Source organism: Crassostrea angulata, chromosome 1 (genome assembly GCF_025612915.1).
Source record: "Crassostrea angulata isolate pt1a10 chromosome 1, ASM2561291v2, whole genome shotgun sequence".
NCBI classification, from domain to species: Eukaryota; Metazoa; Mollusca; class Bivalvia; order Ostreida; family Ostreidae; genus Magallana; species Magallana angulata.
Window position 1 is genome coordinate 50,369,462 of NC_069111.1, and position 20,962 is coordinate 50,390,423.

General features: G+C 34.4%; 1 protein-coding gene across 2 annotated transcripts in view; it reads right to left on the bottom strand.

The window, feature by feature from the left end:
• The window catches only part of LOC128182216 (diacylglycerol kinase theta-like), a 28,324-nt gene extending 12,308 nt beyond the window's left edge, over nt 1-16,016 (bottom strand). The window contains exons 1-11 of one of the 2 annotated variants that reach the window (XM_052850821.1): nt 15,550-16,016; nt 9,307-9,489; nt 9,045-9,139; nt 8,034-8,168; nt 6,299-6,446; nt 2,093-2,179; nt 1,349-1,465; nt 1,136-1,233; nt 960-1,032; nt 306-441; nt 1-45 (exon numbers count right to left, since the gene is read on the bottom strand). The exon at nt 1-45 is cut by the window's left edge and continues 46 nt beyond it. In XM_052850821.1, the coding sequence (XP_052706781.1) occupies nt 1-45; nt 306-441; nt 960-1,032; nt 1,136-1,233; nt 1,349-1,465; nt 2,093-2,179; nt 6,299-6,446; nt 8,034-8,168; nt 9,045-9,139; nt 9,307-9,489; nt 15,550-15,772 (1,340 nt within the window). In that variant the 5' untranslated portion in view covers nt 15,773-16,016. Of the gene's footprint in view, nt 46-305; nt 445-959; nt 1,033-1,135; nt 1,234-1,348; nt 1,466-2,092; nt 2,180-6,298; nt 6,447-8,033; nt 8,169-9,044; nt 9,140-9,306; nt 9,490-15,549 lie in introns of both variants that reach the window. The other variant, XM_052850817.1, reaches the window with a different exon arrangement.
• Between the last annotated feature and the right edge of the window lie 4,946 nt (nt 16,017-20,962).

Sequence of the window (20,962 nt, forward strand, 5' to 3'; positions counted from 1 at the left end):
GTCATGTCGGAGCCAATCTCTATATTTTTGTAACTACCTGATACCCTGAACAGACAACAACAATTATTCAAACCAGGTTTTAAGTTTCTCTTGGAAGGAAGGAGTCATCTTGTATAAAATTGTCATAGTAAAATATTCATAAAATGTTCAAACAATCAAATAGACATCACTAGGTTTTGTTATCCCTATAATTTCCAAAGCAAGATCAGGTCAAGGTCATTATTTCCCCCCCCCCTCTATATGGTAAACTTATTCCCTTAAACAAAAAGATGTACAAAAAGTGATGTCAATATGTATCAGCGTACCTCAACACTCCTGGGTAGACTTTGATCATGCCCCTTTCCGAGTCCATGTCTCGATAACGTAGGAAAATGGAGGGTCTCTTGTCGTCTGACGTCTTCAGCTGTGATCTGATTGGACTATTCTCATCTAGCTCCCTCTCTTCTAAAGAAAACACGAATTAGCAATCAATATTTCAGAGCTTTTCTGGAATCAAAGTTTCAATGAAACATCCAGAAAATCACGGACCCTACAGATCATGGGGATACCTGTATATAACTTTAATTTCTTCATTCTGTTCAACTTTGGCCTTTTGCTTGTTTATTTTTTTTATTTATGTGCATTTTTAAAATTATAATTCAGATTTCTATAGGATAATTTTAAACTCAAAAGTAAAACTTGTTTGCCCTCAAACTAACAGATATTCAAATATCAAGCTGAATATAAATAATAGGCAGCAGAACATTAGCTAGCAAAATTTTAACCATTAATGTCAAAATATTTAATATCAGACAATGACACTTGTATGCAAAAGTGAATTCTGTATATTTGTTTGCTATGTAGAAATCAAGACTTGTGGCTAATTATGAGTTATTCAAATATAGAAATTCTGAGAGTTTTGGGGATAAAGGGACACTTTTCAGAATAAAATGGCCAGAATGTGATTGCCAGTTATGTACCTGAGTCTGTCACTTCTGAGACATAATAGTTCTTCGGATCATCTGATATGTGGAATGTTTTCAATGTTGCTTCCTATGTCATGAAAAAATTTATTTTCACCTCATTAGTTCATGTTTTAATAAAAGGTATTCAAAAAATTCCAATCTGAGAGCAGTTACTGCTTAGTTAAACTCACCAATATACTTTGAAAGGAAGCATTCTTTGGAACAGATACTGTCCGGTATCTCTTTTCTCTTAATGAATTATCCCCATCATACACATGGAAAACTTCCACTAAAATCCACATCACACCAGTTACAGATAAATTCCATTTACACATAGCATATAAAATAATCTTTTATACTTGAACATGTTAATATGTAGTGGGGACTAAGGGGAAACTACTCACGATCTGGGTCTTTATCTTTGTCCTTGTACTCTTTTTCACGAGGCGACTTCCGTTCTCTCTCCTCCTCCTCGTTTTTGGAATCTCCACTGGATGGACAGTCATCGAAAACTGGTTTTACTGTTAATAAAAAGTTACCAAATAAACTCTGAAATCTTAGAACACACTTCAGAAACTGGTGTGTTAGCATCTAGAATAAAGCAACACAACCCATGGTTTTATTGTCTGCTCTTCAGGTATTTTTTTTCGCATAATATATGTATATCTTCGAATAAAAATGAGACAAAATGTATTTTTTTAAATTTTTCATGACAACAAACATAATGTTATCCAATAAATTAAAACAAGGCTTTCCCTTTATCATTTTACCATTTTATCATTTTTATACCAAAAACTTTGCAAATGCAAATCAAAATCAAGTAAGATTTCTTTCTGAATGTATAAATACACACAAATATTCCATAAAACTCATGCCCCATACTGAAAGAATATGGTAAATATACACTTATGTACTCAATAAAACAGGTGCCCCATACTGAATGAATGAATATGCACACAAATACTCCTTAAAACAGGTGCCCCTTACTGAATGCATATATACACACATATACTCCATCAGGTGCCCCATTAAACAAGTGCCCCTTTACTGAATATACATGCATATAAACACACCAATAATTCATCTAACAATTCCCCTTACTAAGTGTATATATACACTCAAATACTTCATTTAACAAATGTCCTTACTGAGATAGCTATCCGATTCTTCAGATGTCCCATTTCGACTACCCTTCTTGGGCTTCGATTTTTGGGCTTTCTCTATCTTCTCTGGTTCTACAATGAGTAAAGACAATGTTAGAAGAATGTTATTTACATGTATTGTAAACTAATAATTGTCTTGATACTCCATCATTCCACTAGACATTTATTGTATACAGGGAATTATTCGCCCCCTTTTATTTTTTATCCTTTCACCTTCGATGTCTGCTCACAGATTGATATCTGGGCGAATTCAAAACAGTTTTTTTTAAATTCTGTGTTAATTCGAAAAAGTACCTATTTCTAACTGTGTCTGGGCAAATCCTCACAGGGCAAAAATGTTTGCTTGTGTAGAGGGGCGAAAAAAACACAGGGCAAAAAATTACCTTGTGTATGGTATCTCAAATTCAGGTAAAACAGACAAGATATTTAAATAAAGTACATATATTAAAGTACATGTAATAACATCCATACGATCAACTGCAGAAGAGTAACTTCAAATGAACTATTGTGGAATCATATAAATTCGTGGGAGGCAATTTTCATGGTTTGTGGGATATTCTTTATTTGTGGGGGGGGGGGGGGGGTGTAATTTCATGGATGCGTTGGTTTTCAGTTTCAGTAAAAAAAGATAACTCTAAATTTGTTTTTGTTGAAGGTATAAATTTCGTTGGGGAGGGCTACCCACAAATACCATGAAAAATGAGCCACCATAAATTCTTATGATTCCACAGTACATGCTATTCCTTTTGTTGATAAAACTGTTACTATGGGTATTTTTATCAAGCAAGTCTGGGGAATTTAAAACACCAAACTGATCATCACCAATCACTGCAGAGAGCTTATCTAATACGCTATCTGCTTACGAGCACAGTATCAAACGATATCTAAGGAAAATCTATCTATTTCTGGTCACTTACTTTAGTTTTACTGTACATTCCTAATTTAACGCGAGGAAATAACTTCGCGTAAAATCACAAGAAGCAACCCTCGCGGATTTTAAAATCTTGCTTTTATTTTTCAGACAGTTTTAAACTATAGGAAATTATAACAAAGAAATGGTGATCGCGGTTTTATATTCTCGCGATTTGAAACAAAACAGCGGAATCGCGGAATTAGGTACTCGCATATTATAAGGAATTTACAGTATCATCAACCCCAATTAAGTAACAATCTATCCACAAGTAACGATAATTGTGGCACTTAAAATGCAACTATTGGACTACCGACCTTACTAGTGTTCTATTCTGTACAGTAAAACCAAATTCATATTATTCAAATTTGATCTTTCTACAGAATGCTACAGTGGCGGATCCAGCGCCGGCGCGCCGGGCGCGCGCCCCCCCGTTTGATTTTTTTTTTTTTTTTTTTTTGTGGATGATTTTTTTCTGATCATATAAAGTCATGCTTTACTTTAATATTAAATTCAATTTGTAAAATGAAAAATACAAAGATTTATAATTTGTAGGCATATTCATGTAGAAGTGTTATTTCATTCGATATAGTTTAGTAATTAAAAAAAAATAGGAACGGCTCAACTTGTGTACGAGTGGACTTCTTGTGTAAGACTCGGTTTATGTAGTACATAATATTCACAGAATAATTACTCTTCTATTACTTATTCCTGTGTTGAGTGCTACTGTTGAACGAGGAAACTCAGCAATAAAACGTATTAAATCGTCCCAGAGAAGTACTATGGGACAGGACCGGTTAAACGCCCTAACTTTTCTCCAAATTCACAGAGATATTCCCCTAGACTACAAGAAAATTGTCGACATCTTCATTAACAAAAACTCAAGAAGAATGGTGTCTAACAATCCATTTAAATAAAACAGCTATAATTGTGTACAATATTTTGAAGTATTTCTTGTTTTTATTTATTTTAATTATTTACGACCGACAAACTCATTGGTGCAAATTTTGGACAATTATGACAAATAACAATATTATTGAGTAAAATTGCAAAAGCCTACAAAATGAACAAAATTTAGTTAAAAGTCTTATCCCAGATACAATGAAATAAATACTTCTTATTTGTAAGAGCTCAATTGAAACTTTCTGCAGCTTTTGTTACTTCAAAATTAAATGACATTTTGGTAACATTTCTAGTGATTAAAATGACGGGAAAATAAGTAAAAATTGGCCCTCCAGACAACATGATTTTGCCTTTTAAAATATCTAGATTTCAGGAGCTTCGAGGGGCTTCGCCCCCTGGACCCCCACCAGGGCTTCGCCCTGGACCCACTGGGGGCGTCAAGGCGGCCCCCAGACCCCCTGCCTTTAACTGCGCCCCCCCGTTTTCAAATTCCTGGATCCGCCACTGTGCTATATCGAGTTTGATCTTACTGTACAAAAGATTTGGCTTTTATGATGTTGGTATTAAAAAAACACACCAACATTAGATGAGTGGGCAATTTGAGATCTCTAATATATTAAAGATTTCATGTACAATTAAAAAGTTTCAACATTGTATATTACAACTGAAATTAATTCAATTCTAAAACTGCTAATAATATCCTTATATTGTTTGCCAATATAAGGATGCCTGCTCTTACACAGGGAATTTAATGGCCAATAAGATAAGCCAGTACTCAATAGCAAATAGCAATTCTTAGACTTGACCAAAATCCTTAGAAACATCTTCTGCCAATAATACAGCACTACACTGTAAGTGTGATGCAGACAGCATTTCCATGACAGTTGATTCACGATGGGGGAAAATCAATACTTTCTACAATGCCTGGCTTCATATAAGCCAGTTCTGTGTAGAGTTGTGTATTTCAGACTTCCATGTAAAGCTTGTAGCTCTGTATAGTGTTCTTTATGTCAGTCTTCCATGTAAAGCTTGTAGCTCTGTGTAGTGCTCCATGCAAAGCTTGTAGCTCTGTATAGTGTTCTGTGTTCTATGTAAAGCTTGTAGCTCTGTATAGTGTTCTATGTAAAGCTTATAGATCTGTATAGTGTTCTATGTAAAGCTTGTAGCTCTGTGTAGTGTTCTATGTAAAGCTTATAGATCTGTATATACTTCCCTGTACAGTTTGTAGCTCTGTTAAGTATTACATGTAAAGCTTGTACTCTGTCTATACTTCTATGTAAAGCTTGTAGTTCTGTGTAATGCTGCATGTAGCTCAGTGTAGTGCTCCATGCAAAGCATGTAGTTCTGTGTAGTGCTCCATGCAAAGCATGTAGTTCTGTGTAGTGCTCCATGTAAAGCATGGTGCTCTGTCTATACTTCCATGTAAAGCTTGTAGCTCTGTGCAAAGTTCCTTTCACGCAAAGCCTGTACCTCTGTGCACTGTTCTATGTAAAGCTTGTAGCTCTGCGTAGAGTTCCACGCAAAGCTTGTAGCTCTGTGCAGAGTTCCTTCCATGCAAAGCTTGTAGCTTTGTGTAGTGTTCTGTGTAAAGCTTGTAGCTCTGTGTAGTGCTCCATGTAAAGCTTGTAGCTCTGTGTAGATTTCTATGTAAAGCTTGTAGCTCTGTGTAAACATCCAAGTAAAGCATGTAGCTCTGTGTAAACATCCAAGTAAAGCTTGTCGCTCTGTGTAAACATCCAAGTAAAGATTGTAGCTCTGTGTAAACATCCAAGTAAAGCTTGTAGCTATGTGTAAACATCCAAGTAAAGCTTGTAGCTCTGTGTAAACATCCAAGTAAAGCTTGTAGCTATGTGTAAACATCCAAGTAAAGCTTGTAGCTCTGTGTAAACATCCAAGTAAAGCTTGTAGCTATGTGTAAACATCCAATTAAAGATTGTAGCTCTGTGTAAACATCCAAGTAAAGCTTGTAGCTATGTGTAAACATCCAATTAAAGATTGTAGCTCTGTGTAAACATCCAAGTAAAGCTTGTCGCTCTGTGTAAACATCCAATTAAAGATTGTAGCTCTGTGTAAACATTCAGGTAAAGCTTGTAGCCATGTGTAAACTTCCATGTAAAGCTTGTAGCTCTGTGTAGTATTCTGTAGTGTTTAAAATATCACCGTGGTATCCACTTTAGATTTATACACCTTGAATTAATATAACTTTACCTTTTTCATACAGATAAAAACATAATACTGTGACATTTAACATTTCTCTTCTTCAGTTGGAGGGAAAGAAGGAGGGTGTAACATAACCAAAACCCAAGTCTTCTTCTTAAACCTCAATTTACTACTGAGTGATTTTTATCTTATTTTAGAGAACAAATGACAAAGCCTACCGTCGGGAGTCCTGACGTTGATTCCTAGGATCTTATCCATGCTGATGTTTATCCTGGGGACTGTCAAACAACTTGGAGGCAGCATGATTTCTCGTAAACTCCCAAAATTACATTCTGCTGGAAGAAGTTTGTAGCAACTTGCATGGGACTGAAATCAAATTTATAAATTACATATTAAATTCACCCAATACCATCTTATTGTTTACAGGTCAAGCTAAATAGAGGAATATTTTAAATGATAACTTATCTTTAAAATTGATGATCATGTCAAAGCAACTTTTTATCATAAAGAGAATGTTACGTTTACTATACAGTCTAAACACGTATTTGTACTAAAACAGTCATAACAAATATGTTACAGTAACAGTCAGAAAAATATGTTACAGTAACTATACAGTAAGAACAAACACCTTACATTAACTATAAAGTCAAAACAAGTTATGCATTTAGAACAAATATGATATTGTACCCATATAGATGCAACGATGATATTATGCTAACTACACAGTCAGAACCAACTACATAACAAAATAGTCAGAACAAAGTGTTCCAGTATATATTCAGTCAAATCAAACATGTTACAGTAACTATACAGTCAGAACAAAGATATTACAGTAACTATGCAGTAAAAAGAGACATGTTACAGTAACTATGCAGTCAGATCACAGATGTAACAGTAACTATGCAGTCAGATCAAAGATGTTACAGTAATTATGCAGTCAGATCAAAGATGTTACATTACTATGCAATCAGATCAAAGATGTTATATAACTACAATCAGATCAAAGATGTTACAGTAATTATGCAGTCAGAACATAGATGTTACAGTAACTATGCAGTCAGATCAAAGATGTTACAGTAACTATGCAGTCAGATCAAAGATGTTACAGTAACAATACAGTCAGATCAAAGATGTTACATCACTTTGCAGTCAGATCAAAGATGTTACAGTAACTATGCAGTCAGATCAAAGATGTTACAGTAACTATGCAGTCAGATTAAAAGATATAACAAAAACTATGCAGTCATATCAAAAGATGTTACAGTAACTATGCAGTCAGATCAAAGATGTTACAGTAACTATGCAGTCAGATCAAAGATGTTACATAATTACGCAGTCAGAACATAGATATTACAGTAACTATACAGTCAGGACAAAGATGTTACAGTAACAACACAGTCAGAACATAGATGTTACAGTAACTATGCAGTCAGATCAAAGATGTTACAGTAACTTTGCAGCCACATCATGATGTTACAGAACTATGCAGTCAGGACAAAGATGTAACAGCAACTATGCAGTCAGATCAAAGATGTTACATAACTATAATCAGATCAAAGATGTTACAGTAATTATACAGTCAGATCAAAAGATGTTACAGTAACTATGCAGTCAGATTAAAAGATATAACAAAAACTATGCAGTCATATCAAAAGATGTTACAGTAACTATGCAGTCAGATCAAAGATATTACAGTAACTATGCAGTCAGATCAAAAGATGTTACAATACTTATGCAGTCAGATCAAAAGATGTTACAATACTTATGCAGTCAGATCGCAGATGTTACAGTAACAATACAGTCAGAACATAGATTTTACAGTAACTATGCAGTCAGATCAAAGATGTTACAGTTACATTATAGTAACTGTGCAGTCAGAGCATAGATATTACAGTAACTATACAGTCAGAACAAAGATGTTAAGGTAACTATTCAATCAGAACAAACACTTACCGTGACACCACACCATTCACACCTCATGCCGGCCATACATTCAGATGACCAGCAGGTCTTTTTACACGCTACACATTTGGAGTTAGCTGGCAAGTTCCCCTCCCTCCAGTGATGGTATTGCACAATGTTCTGTTGCTGTAAGAATAAAAACATCAGGCAAGATGAATATAAACCATGAGTGCCATGGTCATCTTGTGGCAAAATTACAAATGGATGGGTATACTTAAAATTTCAGAAATTAATCCTACAGATAAGAATCAATAAATCTATTCTACTTCTAAACTATACAGCAGGCTATTTTGACGAGTCTGAATTTGGAGATTTTGACTCTGATATTTTCTTTATAATTACAAAAATTTGGCGATTTCAAATTTTCAACCCAACAAGCACATAAGTAGATGAGTTTTGCGACTTCAATTTAGCCCATTGGTAACTTTGGTATCAAATGCCAAAATTGAGCACCCACAAAATAACTTGCTATACTGTTTCAAAAGTTCATAAATCATTCATTTTGACAAAAGAATTGAGGTGGAAATGTGTAACAGTTGTATATCAGCTTGTTCAAAAGCATCTTATAGCATATAGTTTGCATTTCCTCATTCAGTTTACACCTACTCAAAGAATCATATTTTAGTTCATAAAAAAATATAAAATTTTACTTTTTATTCATCATTAATTACAGTAGTTCTATTCCGTTATCTATTTCCTAGGACCATTTTGATTCAACCTAGAAGATTAGTCAGTATAAGGCATTTATATATCATTAATGTCAAGAAAATTTTGTCCTGACATTTACTTACAAAATATACACAGTTTCACAAAAAGTTTTTTTTATGCAAATGAGGCAGATACACCGACTGCACGTACAAAAATCAAATCAAGGCCAAATGAGATTCACAAGATAGAAAAGAGCTTAAAAATGATGTATTGCTTAACATGCATAGCATTAACTTTTGGATTATAGATTAGAATAACGAGTGTCTGCAAATGTGAGTAGCCTTTTATACATACGCCAACACGATCATTGTCCGGGGTGTAGGTGGCGCACTCCTTACAATTGCTGACCACAAAGTCTTGGCAATCCACATGGGCATAGTATTCACACACTACAAGACAAAACAAAGGACCAAAATTATCCAGCTTCAATCTCATCAACTGTGTTACAGAATTTTCAGTAAGTGGAAGTGGAAGAAACTGCTTCCTGTTGCCCCTTATTAAAAGCTCTGTATGAACACAAAAAAATCCAAATGTTAGTGATAAGAGTCAGACTTACGTTCACATCTGATGGCTGCACTGTCCTCCAGCCGCTTGCGACATACATCACAGAACTTGCGTTTGAAGATGGAGGGTGTCGAGAAACAATGAGCCACTGGATTCTTGATCAGAGTTGTGGCAATGCTGGAGCAGGCAGACACCACTAATTTCAGACATCGCTCATGGACCACAAAGTTGCAAACTGTGCAGAAAAAAAGAGAGAATTTTAACCGATGCTATTGAATGCATTTCATTTAGCTATATTTACATCCATTAGGTATGACTCTCTCCATTTCATATGTGGGTAGGGTAAATTTTCTGCAATGTCACTACACCTGTACCTTCATATTTTGCATAAATTACCAAAGGAAGCATTTTATTGTTAAATGTACTCTGTTTAACATTTTGGTGAAATGACAAGTGTAATCAAATGTCAAAGATTCCAATATTCACATTTTGTGAGCCTGCAGGGCTTCAGGACTCCATTTTACAACAGAACTCTCAACCAATTCTGAATGCTGAAAAATTTTCATTGCAACTACAATGCCTATTGTTTAAAAGGACAAAAAGTTACTCCAAGAGGAAAGGAAAGACTCATGCTGATTTTGACTTTTGTACCTATGATAGATCCGTGTAAAATGGGCTAAGGTCAGAGTTACTTTAATACATTCTCTAAATAAATGGTGTAAATCCCAATGCTTACAACCAAATTGCTGGAAAAAGTCTATCCTAAGATCTTGCCAAAGGCTCTTTGGCAGTTATAAAGAGAACTTCACTTATCTTATGCCCCAGAGCAAGTATATGAAAATAACATTGTTAACTATTTGTATAATAATCAAGATTCTTGTCAGACACCATCTTTTGTAAAATGGAATTAATCTGAATTAGCGCCTCAAATAAGGTGTGGTCAAGAATGGGCTGTTGAATGCACTGATCACTGATCAGAATATAAACATTTTTTTTATATTTTTAGGCAAGATTTCTGTGCCTGCTCAAGTAAATATATATAAATGTGATAGAATCCAAACGTAATGAATTTGATGAAAATTGATTTAACTGATAGAATTGTCTATTGGTTCGAGCTCTAGATATCAGACATTGAATATATGCAAGATAAAAACAACCTTTTGCCTAATGACAGGTTTGTGAAAGAATAAATGATGAATGGAAATGAGCAAGATTAAACATGTGATTATAGTAATATGTGATTATTTGTAAACTTAAATATTTAAAGCTGCTTGGTCAGGTTTTATATCAAATTTTATGGACGCTTTAAACGATGGTTTTGCTTAGTATATGTATAATAATAGACATTGCATTTCAGGTCAATTAAGCCAAATTTCAATGAAGAAAAATACGTAAAAAATTTGCTAACAAACAAATGACATAAAAGGGTATCGCGTTATTTCGCCTCATGTTAAATTTCACCCCTGATGACGAGATGGGTATCATGGTTGTATTCGACTTTGACATCGCATTAAATAAAGGTCGAAATAATCAGACAAAGTAGAAATAAACATGTGTACATTTTGTTCGCTAATATTTCTGAAGTTTGCTTTCTTTACAATCCATGCATATATAGCATGCGGGTCGAATACTAGTAACCTGAATCATTCAGGGGACAAAACCAAACGGTTTCCTTTTCTAACAATTCCCGTGATGCACTTTGGTTTGTTTTTTTCGTTTGCCCAAAAGGAAATTATTTTTATTTACTTTGAATATTTCTAACTTTGAAAGGAGATTGATTCTGCTCGCGTAAATAGGAGAAAGTCCATAACTTTCTAAGATAAAGGGTTTTCCAGGAACAAATTTGATACTGTAATAACAAAAAAAATCGGACCAAGCAGCTTTAATGTTTAATGTGTTAAAAACAAACAAAAAAGACAATAAATAAAGCCCAATCCAAATTTGAGGGCCCATGTTCAAATCCCATTTTATACCTATATATTTTGTCCATTTGTTCTATTGGTTTCATCAGACCCTTAAGACAAAACTTCTAAATCTTGTGAGTGATTTTTTCCTTATATGGAATATTAATCAAACGAACAAACTGTTTAAATGTAGTAGTACCTACTTAAATTATTTCCAAATTCATCGGGTTCGTTATTCATTTTCTCTTTCATCTATTATAAACGTAAATTCTTTTTGGCCAATTCTGTTAAAAGTGTTCACTATTGTTTAACAAGTATATAAACCCGAGCACATTCGTGCTCATGGCTTCTTCACTGAGCCTTGCATCAAGGTACAAAGTCGCCCTCCTTGTGGCAATTTTAAGTTGACTCAAATTCCATATTTATTTTCGGAAATTATTTTTTCGTTCTTTAATTTTTGTTATTTATTTTGGTCACTAAGGTACACTAGCTCCTCATCGTAATTAATCATTATTTAATTACGAATAAATTATATTTTCAACTAATCAAAATCAATGATTCCTGCTAGAAATATGTTCAGACCCATCCCATCTTTCCCATTGTCTTTGTTTTCAACATTTATACATGTATTTGTTTATACTGCATCTGGCAACAGTCCTTAGCCACTCATGTATACCAATATACCGAGTATATTGTAAATAAGATTCTTTTATTGAACCAATATGAACTATTGCATTGAAATTTCATTTTACCATGTGGATTTTGTTTACTTTCTAAAATATAAGTTCATGTACAAAACAGTAATTCTAAATTAGTTACAAAAAAAGTCCAGCAAATGTGAAATCCATTTGCACGTAAATTATGCTGGTGACAGTTTTCTAAATGCAAATTCTACAATAAATAAAATCATTTTTTAGTCCCTAGTATACAAAAGGACTGTGATGACTTAAATGAAGCTCTAGATGTGTCAATCCTATTGATTGGTCTTTTCCTTCAGGTCTACATGATCACTCCTTTATAGTAAACAATGACAATGCCAGCACTGGGCTGACATACGATGTTTATTACAACAACTGACTAATCTCATTCTGTTGTTTACCAATTCCACCAAAGACACTATTTCCTTTGTACGACCTTAATGTACTACGCCAAATCTTGACTCAGACCATTATTTTGTAGTCATTTCATTAACTTGTACCTGCACTTCTCAAAGAGGAATGGAAGTGAGATATTTGAAATTAAGTCAGGTGAAGTCAGATGCTCAGCCAACTGACCTAATCGGGTGCAGTCCAAACCAGTCTGACCATCACTTTCCTTCCACCTTTTAAATGATCTTGAAGATCAACATCCTCTGAAAGGAGTAAACCTGTCTGTTCCAGGGGTTGGCCACAGCACCAAATGTAATGGGATGGGAGAAATCATGACTAACCAGAATGTGATTTGAACCCAGATTCATTGAATCTCCAGTCAAGTGCTCTACCAGGGGCACAAGTATTTGAACATAAGAAAGATGGTCACAAACAATACATTTAACTTTTCCAAAGTTAATACATTTAAAGTAATTGTCCATAAACTAGAACCATTTTAAAAAGACCTTGGGCTTTCAGTAGGGTGTTGCTATCTTGCGTCAAAACAACTTTAAAATGATGCAATTTCAAGCGAAATATGCACCGGTTGGGTAGTCTTAGCTCAAAAGCCAGTCAAATCTTGCTGATTTCAAAGAGCCATGGCAGAGTGGCTAGCAATGAAATAGACAGGCTGTTTGACACAACTACCCAAAGTCCAAGCTCCTGTTAAAATGGTTCTATGTTTTACAATTCTTATAGTCATTACTAAATATCCCAAGCCAATATCCAACTTTTGTATTACAGATCACATGATCCATGGTTTATATAAGGAATAAAGAATCATTCTTTGAGTATATAAGAGGTGATAATTTTGGTCGGGGCGTGATAAAATCCAATAAAGCCCGAAGGGCTTTATGATAGATTTGATCACGCCCCGACCAAAATTATCACCTCATAATATTCAAAGAATGATTCCTTATTACTTATATTTATATAATCTTAGGCCATCGTACGATTAAATAATTAAATATAAATAAACAAACCCCGCTGGCGCCTCGATTTGGCGTCGTTTGTATTATGAGTTATATAGTACAAAATTGATACGTAGTGTTATCACAGGCAAAGACACTGGATAATGTAAATATAACCAAGTCAACTACATGGATATATGTGCAATCAAAATGCACAAACTTTATACAATGTAACTGTTAATTGCATTGTTTACCGGTATTTTATGGCTGCTTGGTCTGATTTTATATCAAATTTTGTCTACGCTTTTAAATGATGGTTATGCTTAGTATGTGTATAATAATAGACACTGCAGTGGTTTTCCTGGTCAGTTAAGACATATTTCAATGAAAAAATATACATTGTACAAAATTTGTAAACAAAAAAAATGACATAAAAGGGGGTATCGCATTATTTGCCCCTGAAGTCTAAGCCAGTATGACTGTTTTACAACTTTGACATCGCTATAAATAAAGGTCATAATGTTTTGGCAAACCTAAAATAAACCTCTGTACACTTTGTTCATAAATTAATATTTCTGAAGATTGGTTTTATTACATTAAACGTAGAATTAAGTTTGGGCGGCCTTACAAGTGTTTTATTACATTAAACGTAGAATTAAGTTTGGGCGGCCTTACAAGTGTTCCAAAAATAGTGTGGATGTCCAAAGCCTATTTAATATTTGCACCATTCAAGGTTGCTATGTACGGTACCCAGAAAAAGCTTTACCAAAACCTGCAATATCCCTACTACTCAAAAATAAGCACACATAGATGCATTTAAAATATAATACCTATATTATTGAATTCATGAAAAGTACTCTCTCCCAAGTTTCTGCTTCCAGCACTTCTTGCTTAATATTTCGATAATCATGAATACCTTGGTGCCCAAACTACGTTCATCCAATAGAATGAAAAAGGTCCAGATTATCTGATTTGAAACACCTCCTCTACAGCGTTAGGTTTTAATACACAACCAAAAATAGGAAGTCTACAGGGATTTTGCATTGCAAACAATATAAAAAGTACCCAAATGATAGTGTTGAAAAATTGTGCGAGGTCTCTCCGCAGTATTTCAAGATGGAGAAAAGATGTAAACACTTCTCATTATTAATCCCCATAAGAAATTTGTTTTCATTCTTTGACAAATATGTGTATTCTAATTAAAATTAACCAAAAAGTGGTGGAAACAGTAACCTTGGACACACTATAAGTATAATAACAAGGTTGAGCTCAATTATTAATGTTTACTGTGGAATCATCATTGTTCGTGGCTTTGGTAGGTAACCCTTGCCCATGAATTTACATCACCAGGAACATATAAACAAGCGTTTGTTTAATATTTATTAAAATTGTCTGATTACACTACCAACAAGATTACATCCTCACAAATTAGGACAATTTTGGCTGCCCATAAACATTGACCCCCACCCCTCACACACAAATACACAGTATTTACATTAACATAAAAAAATTGTTTTGTCTGAAGAAAAAGATTGTGTACTGATTGACCTTTCCATCAGCTTCAAATCAACAGTCTGCCGAGGAATCTGAAATTTGTTCATCAAGAGTGCATCTCAATAATTTAACAAACTCCCCATGTCATCCTCTGCACACATGCTCAGACAGTTTACAGTTTTCAAATTCATGTGATGTATTGATCTTTCCAGATGTCAAGCTCGGAATGTGAAGGTTATGCAAGATAGAAATTCACTTGACATTTGATCAATATTGCTACTGACTAGCTATTGCAAAATTCAACTGTAAATGGTTTAAACACATCAGTATAATGAGTTTACTCTTTTCTGTTATAATTATTTTATGCAATACAATCATATTATTTTGCAATAGATGCAAAAGAGTGCTTAAATAAGTGAAGGCATAATATTGTGATAGGCATGCATATATTGTCCTTGCAATAATTCTCATTCTCTCTCTCTCTCTCTCTCTCTCTCTCTCTCTCTCTCTCTCTCTCTCTCTCTCAGAGCCTATCCAAGGAAAAATCATTGACAGCGAGTGATGAGGCTTCATTCGAGATGTTTACATTAGCTGCTTAGTTCATCAGTACACTAGCGCGCTGTATTGTATTGATCGCGAACATCGGCAATCGTTTCTGAGTATCGCACACCGGTCAAGCTACAGAAAACCTGCCTGCCCTGCAAGAAAAAAAATCCTCCCAAATCCCATGTCCCTCACAGTTTATTCTTTCACGACATACTTACCCTCCACCTGTGTGTTGATTTATTCATTCACGTTGATTTTGCAAGATGAAGCTGTTTGGCGATCATAATAAATTAATGCATGGAATACGGCTTACCTTCGCATACATATCCTTGTCCTATGAGACCCCATAGCATCAGGGTGCAATGGTGACAATACGTGGGCTTATGAAATGTCTTTTTGATGAACGAATGTCCATGCCCCTGCTCATTTTCAGGCATAAAACCGGACGTCCTCTCTTCATCAACAATTCCGCCATCCACTGTGTTGTTCTCCATTGAAAGACACACTCTTCGCCTACTTAATCGAATACATGGCATGTATACTTAGCTAAAGAGAACCGTGATTTAGGAAGAGATGCGCCGTCCTGCATGCGACTTGCCAGCGTGCACATTCTTATCGTGACAGCCTGAAAGATGTCACACTATTGAAATTTTTCGTGAAATATTCCACCATTTCTATAGAACAAACCAATCACGGAAATGAGGATGGATGGCCAAATCGAGGCTTGATGAAAATATTCCGCGAAGCATCACGCTCATATTGCTGCTGAGGCTGGAACATCATTGATTTTTTTTTCAAGGGATTTTATAGTTTGTAATATTATAAACTATTTATCTGTTGTAATCAACATAGTTTATGCATTTTGAAATTCCTCCTGTATGTCATGTTTAATAAATTTTTCTCAGAGAATTGAATTTTAGCCTAATTTTATTGTTGTGTTTTGTCAGCGACATTAATTTTATCAATTTTCACTTACCACAGAAAACACAACTTTCGTGAATTTCTTTCTGGTTGAAATTTTCAGTTTTTGGGAGAATGATCCGGTTTTCTATTTGCGTTTATTTTTAAACATATATCCACGTATTTATTTTCTTTCGAAAAATATTTATTTTACCTCACTAATATGCGTCGATATTGAAAATATCATTCTCCAAACCTGTATTAAAATTCAGTAGCAAAGTGTCATTCTCGCAACAACGCAAATGAATACAGAGAATTTTCCTAAGTTGTTTAAAATGTCGGAAGTTTGATAATTTAAAAAAAAGGTACAATGTACAGCGCATTTTAAACTTGCCTACGCAACTGGAAATACGGAACCGACCATAAATGATATCGGTTAAAAAAAAAACAAAAACCCAAAAAACCGTTTTTAACATCGTGCATGTGTTATGTCATAAATGTATTAAAAAATTGGTTTTCTAGAATCCCAACGCCAACTGGACAAATTTAATGTATTCCACAACATTTACTGCGATATCACATAAAAATCATTTGCTACAAGAATAATCAGTATTTCACATGAAACAAAATCTACAGTTCACAATATCAAAAGATAAGATATTTCTTTAATTCTATCTTCATAAAGTATTATAAATATATCCGCAGGGAAAAGGGGGCTGGTCACGATAAACGCCTCGTATGCAAACAAAAGAAGGGCCCGTGGACCCTATCGCTAACCTGATCGACAATGTCTAACTATGACGCAAGTCGACCTGTAAGTAAAACATTGGTGCTTCTGTATAATTATTACTCAGAGTATGTCCAGAGGACAAGCCATGTTAATTCGTGATATTAATCTCATGCAATCTTTTTAACCATAATCATATTTTTTTTCGCATACGCGATATATAATTTTCTTCACATTAGCGTGCTTCTTCACCAGCTCCTTTGATAAAACTCGTTCTTCACACACTGAGGGGAAGATGGTCTTTTTATGTAATTGTTTGCATGTGGAACTCCTTCATGCCTTTTTGTAGGTTTATTTTCCTATTTCGTTTCATTTAATTCATATTTTCATACTTCATCACTGAAAAAACCTCTGAAGTTATTTACACCGTTAACTACCCATAAGAAATATATTCTATTTATATATTTACATTCACTTTCTTTTCCTCTATTAAATGCATTAATTGATTTGTGTGATATTTACGCATAACACAGAAGACTTATTCACCAAATCTTGGGCGTATGAATACATTTAGTATTCTTTCAGTATTTCTCGAAGAACATCATGAACTGACTCTTCTCGCGCTTCAAACTGGATCATGACCTGATATTATACTTACGCTGATTATAATATTTCATTGATGTAAATATATTTTGGCGGTTAAATGATTTCAATTGATTAATTTCTTGAAAGCCAAAAGTAAATTCATTAAAAAATTTAAAACGCTGTGCACTATTTTTGTCAGCATAATTCGGCTGTTCCAATGGCTCTTCCGTTAATTTCGCAAAACTCGTTGAATAAGACAGAGCTTTTTAAAAATAAATCATATTTGCGGGAAGGAAATAAATGTTTAAAAACATAAATATAAGCATTGAATCATTATTTTTTGAAAGATGTGGTCTCATAACTGCAACAGTGTGTGCAAACAAATTATCATAACGCCCTAGGGCGCATTATTTAATTTGTATGCACACACCGTTGCAGTTATGAGACCACATCTTTCAAAAAATAATAATTCAATGCTTAAATACTTACATGTATGTATGATTTTATAGAATCTCCTCGTGGTTACTTTCTGATGTATGATTTTAACTTCGATCCCTTACCACACTTGCTTTCATATTACTTTCACCAAAAAAAAAAATTATTTGATTATTCATTTCCAAAATTACTCGAGGTATTTCTATTAGTCATTTTTAGAAGAATTTTTCTTCACATGTATGTCTGAAAATGAACCCCTTCTCCAAGTTCTGACCCCTTCTTTTACATTTTAGAACCATGCATTTTAACAAGAGATTGGACTTTGGGCAGCAATGTGACGTACTTGTTTATTTCATTTGCTGGCCAATCAGCCATGTCTCTTTGAAATCAACAAGAATTAATTTGTCTGACTTTTGAGGCAAGACGACGCAATATATAATTATATGCGTATGATAGCTACGTCCTACCGAAAATCCAAACTCTTTTGTTAAAATGGTTCTATTATATAGCCATATATATATTGGTCAAAGTATGAATCATTTTTGACTAACTTCTTCATACCATTAGTTCTGACCCCTCCCTAGTCACAGTGGCCATGGTATGATTCTAAAACATCTTCATCATATACACGTAGGTTGCTTCCGTGTAATTAATTTCACACACTGATTGCTATCTAATACATCCTCTATTTCATTTAACGGAATATATATCCAATTCATACTCAATTCACGCATGCACTAATTTCTATTTTCTTCAAAATATATAAGGTATACAACCATTTAAAATCCAGATGATGACATCTCCATCGTGGTTACTATCTGCCGCGGGGGTAAATGTCCAGACAAAATCTGAAACTTTTTATTGTTACAGACTGCCTCCTTAATTATTTCACAAACTGTAGCCCTCTGTTGACTTTTGCAGTAAAAATTTGCTTGCAATGAGGGACCCCATGGACTCATGCAGTCTCTTCTCCAAACGGTTTGGGATGACTTAACTTTGCTCTATATACCAGGGGAAGGTAAATGGAAAATGAATCTTGATTTTTATTGCCTTGTCCGATCCGAATGATACAGGAATAGGTCACCAGTTACTATAAAATAATATTTGATATACCATGAACGCCCGGTGGCATGTAGAGTGAAACTTGAATAAAGTAGCCTCCTCTATCGTTTTGATTAAACAATCACAAAACACTCACTCTACATTTTGTATTCATCTCCTCTTGTATATCCCACAACAGCACTCGTCATCATATTTTAACTTTGTTTTATGTATACATGTACATGTACAATGGAATAAGGACACACTTAAAGATCCTGAGTCCATAACCATATTCTATGTCACTGTAATTAAACACTGGAGGACTGTTCTGTCCAAATTGTATGTTCTAAATAAATATGATTCAATTTCTGAATACGAACGTAACAACAAAATTGATACTTAATTTTTTTTATCGGTACAAACAAACAGTCGTACTGGAGATATTTTAAAAGAAAAAATTGTCAGAAAGGACAAATTGCGTTTTTCAGAAGAGCTTTGAAAATATTGTCTGCATGTCCAGTGTATGTATAGAGCGGCCGTTTTAATAAGAGCTTGGACTTTTTGGTGTGATGTTTCGTTGGGATATTACTATATCTAGTTTGCTCATCATCAAATATTAATTAACCTTCTTTCTTCTAATTCGCAAAATATTCATACAGACTTTCAAAATTGGAAAAAAAAAATAAAATCTGCTTTGTTGTGTGAATAGAGCTGTTGCAACCAAAATTTACGCATTCCTGGATGAAGTTAGACAAACGTCATTGATTTCAATGCATGTACATATATCTAAAACGTATTAGCCAATGGCTGCATGGGGGGCTAACCGTAAGCAGGCCCCGCCTTCATCAAATCGGAGTTTGTCATGTACTGCCCGAAGTCCAAGCTCTTGTTAAAACGGCTGTAATACTGTGATAAACTTTAAACCCATTTCTTCTATAGCCACCTCATCGTGATTATCCTAACTTTCATTAATTAATGCAAAAGATTTTATACAAGTAATTGGACACATGGTTATTATTTATTTTTAAAATCAATATAACACGTACTTTTCTTTATGCCCCAATTGCCCGGTCATGACGGGGAACACAGACCTTCATGTGAGCAAACTTTAATGTTGTTCCAAACGTGCTTTGTGCCAAATTTATCTCTAGATAATGTTGTTATGTAATGACCATTGCATGTTCTTTTCTATATTAGTGCACCTTATGCTAAATAATACAAAAGCAACTGAGATGATGGCTTGGAAATGGGCGTGCAGAATTATTTATCATGTCTGCAATATGATATTCAACCCACATACATTTATATCATACTTGTACTAAGACTGTTGATCTTTGGCCTAAAGCCAATAATTATAAGAAGTATTGTACTTAGGTATAGTATCTACGTTACGTTTCATAAACGTCTATTCTTTATAGCTGACTCATAAAATGTGTAAAAACGGTCTTTTTCGTGCTTCACGTTTTATAAAATAACGAATGTTCTTGCCCCGCAAATACATGCTCCCACATGTATTGTACTTATGTATAGTATCTACGAGAAGCATTGCTACATATACATAGGTACGTACATGTATGAACATAACTAAAACCGAATAAGTGATGTTTGGGTCTGATGATTTGATTAATCTCAGCCAGTCGAGTGGAGTATATTTTACTGTAGTAAAGTCTCACTTCAACTCCATGCCTGAATTACTTGTGTTTAGCTAAACGTAATATTGCTTATAATACAGCAAGTATATCATTCGTACGGGATCGGTTGCGAAGGGGGGGGGGGGGGGTTGTGGTTGTCCAGAATTACTCCCCCCCCCCCTCTCTGGCGGGAAAATAACTTCATTTGCGGATGTTTTATGTTAACTCATGCATAAACTGCTTGTTAAAAAGAATTTTAAATTCTACATAAAGGTACTAAAAGCTTTGCGTCAAAGATATTTATTCTGCGCTCTATATACATGATTTTAATTATCGTGAATAACCACTCTAGGCTTTTTTTTTCATTGTATTTGATGCACGCTCTTGTTATCAAATTGATTTACAAA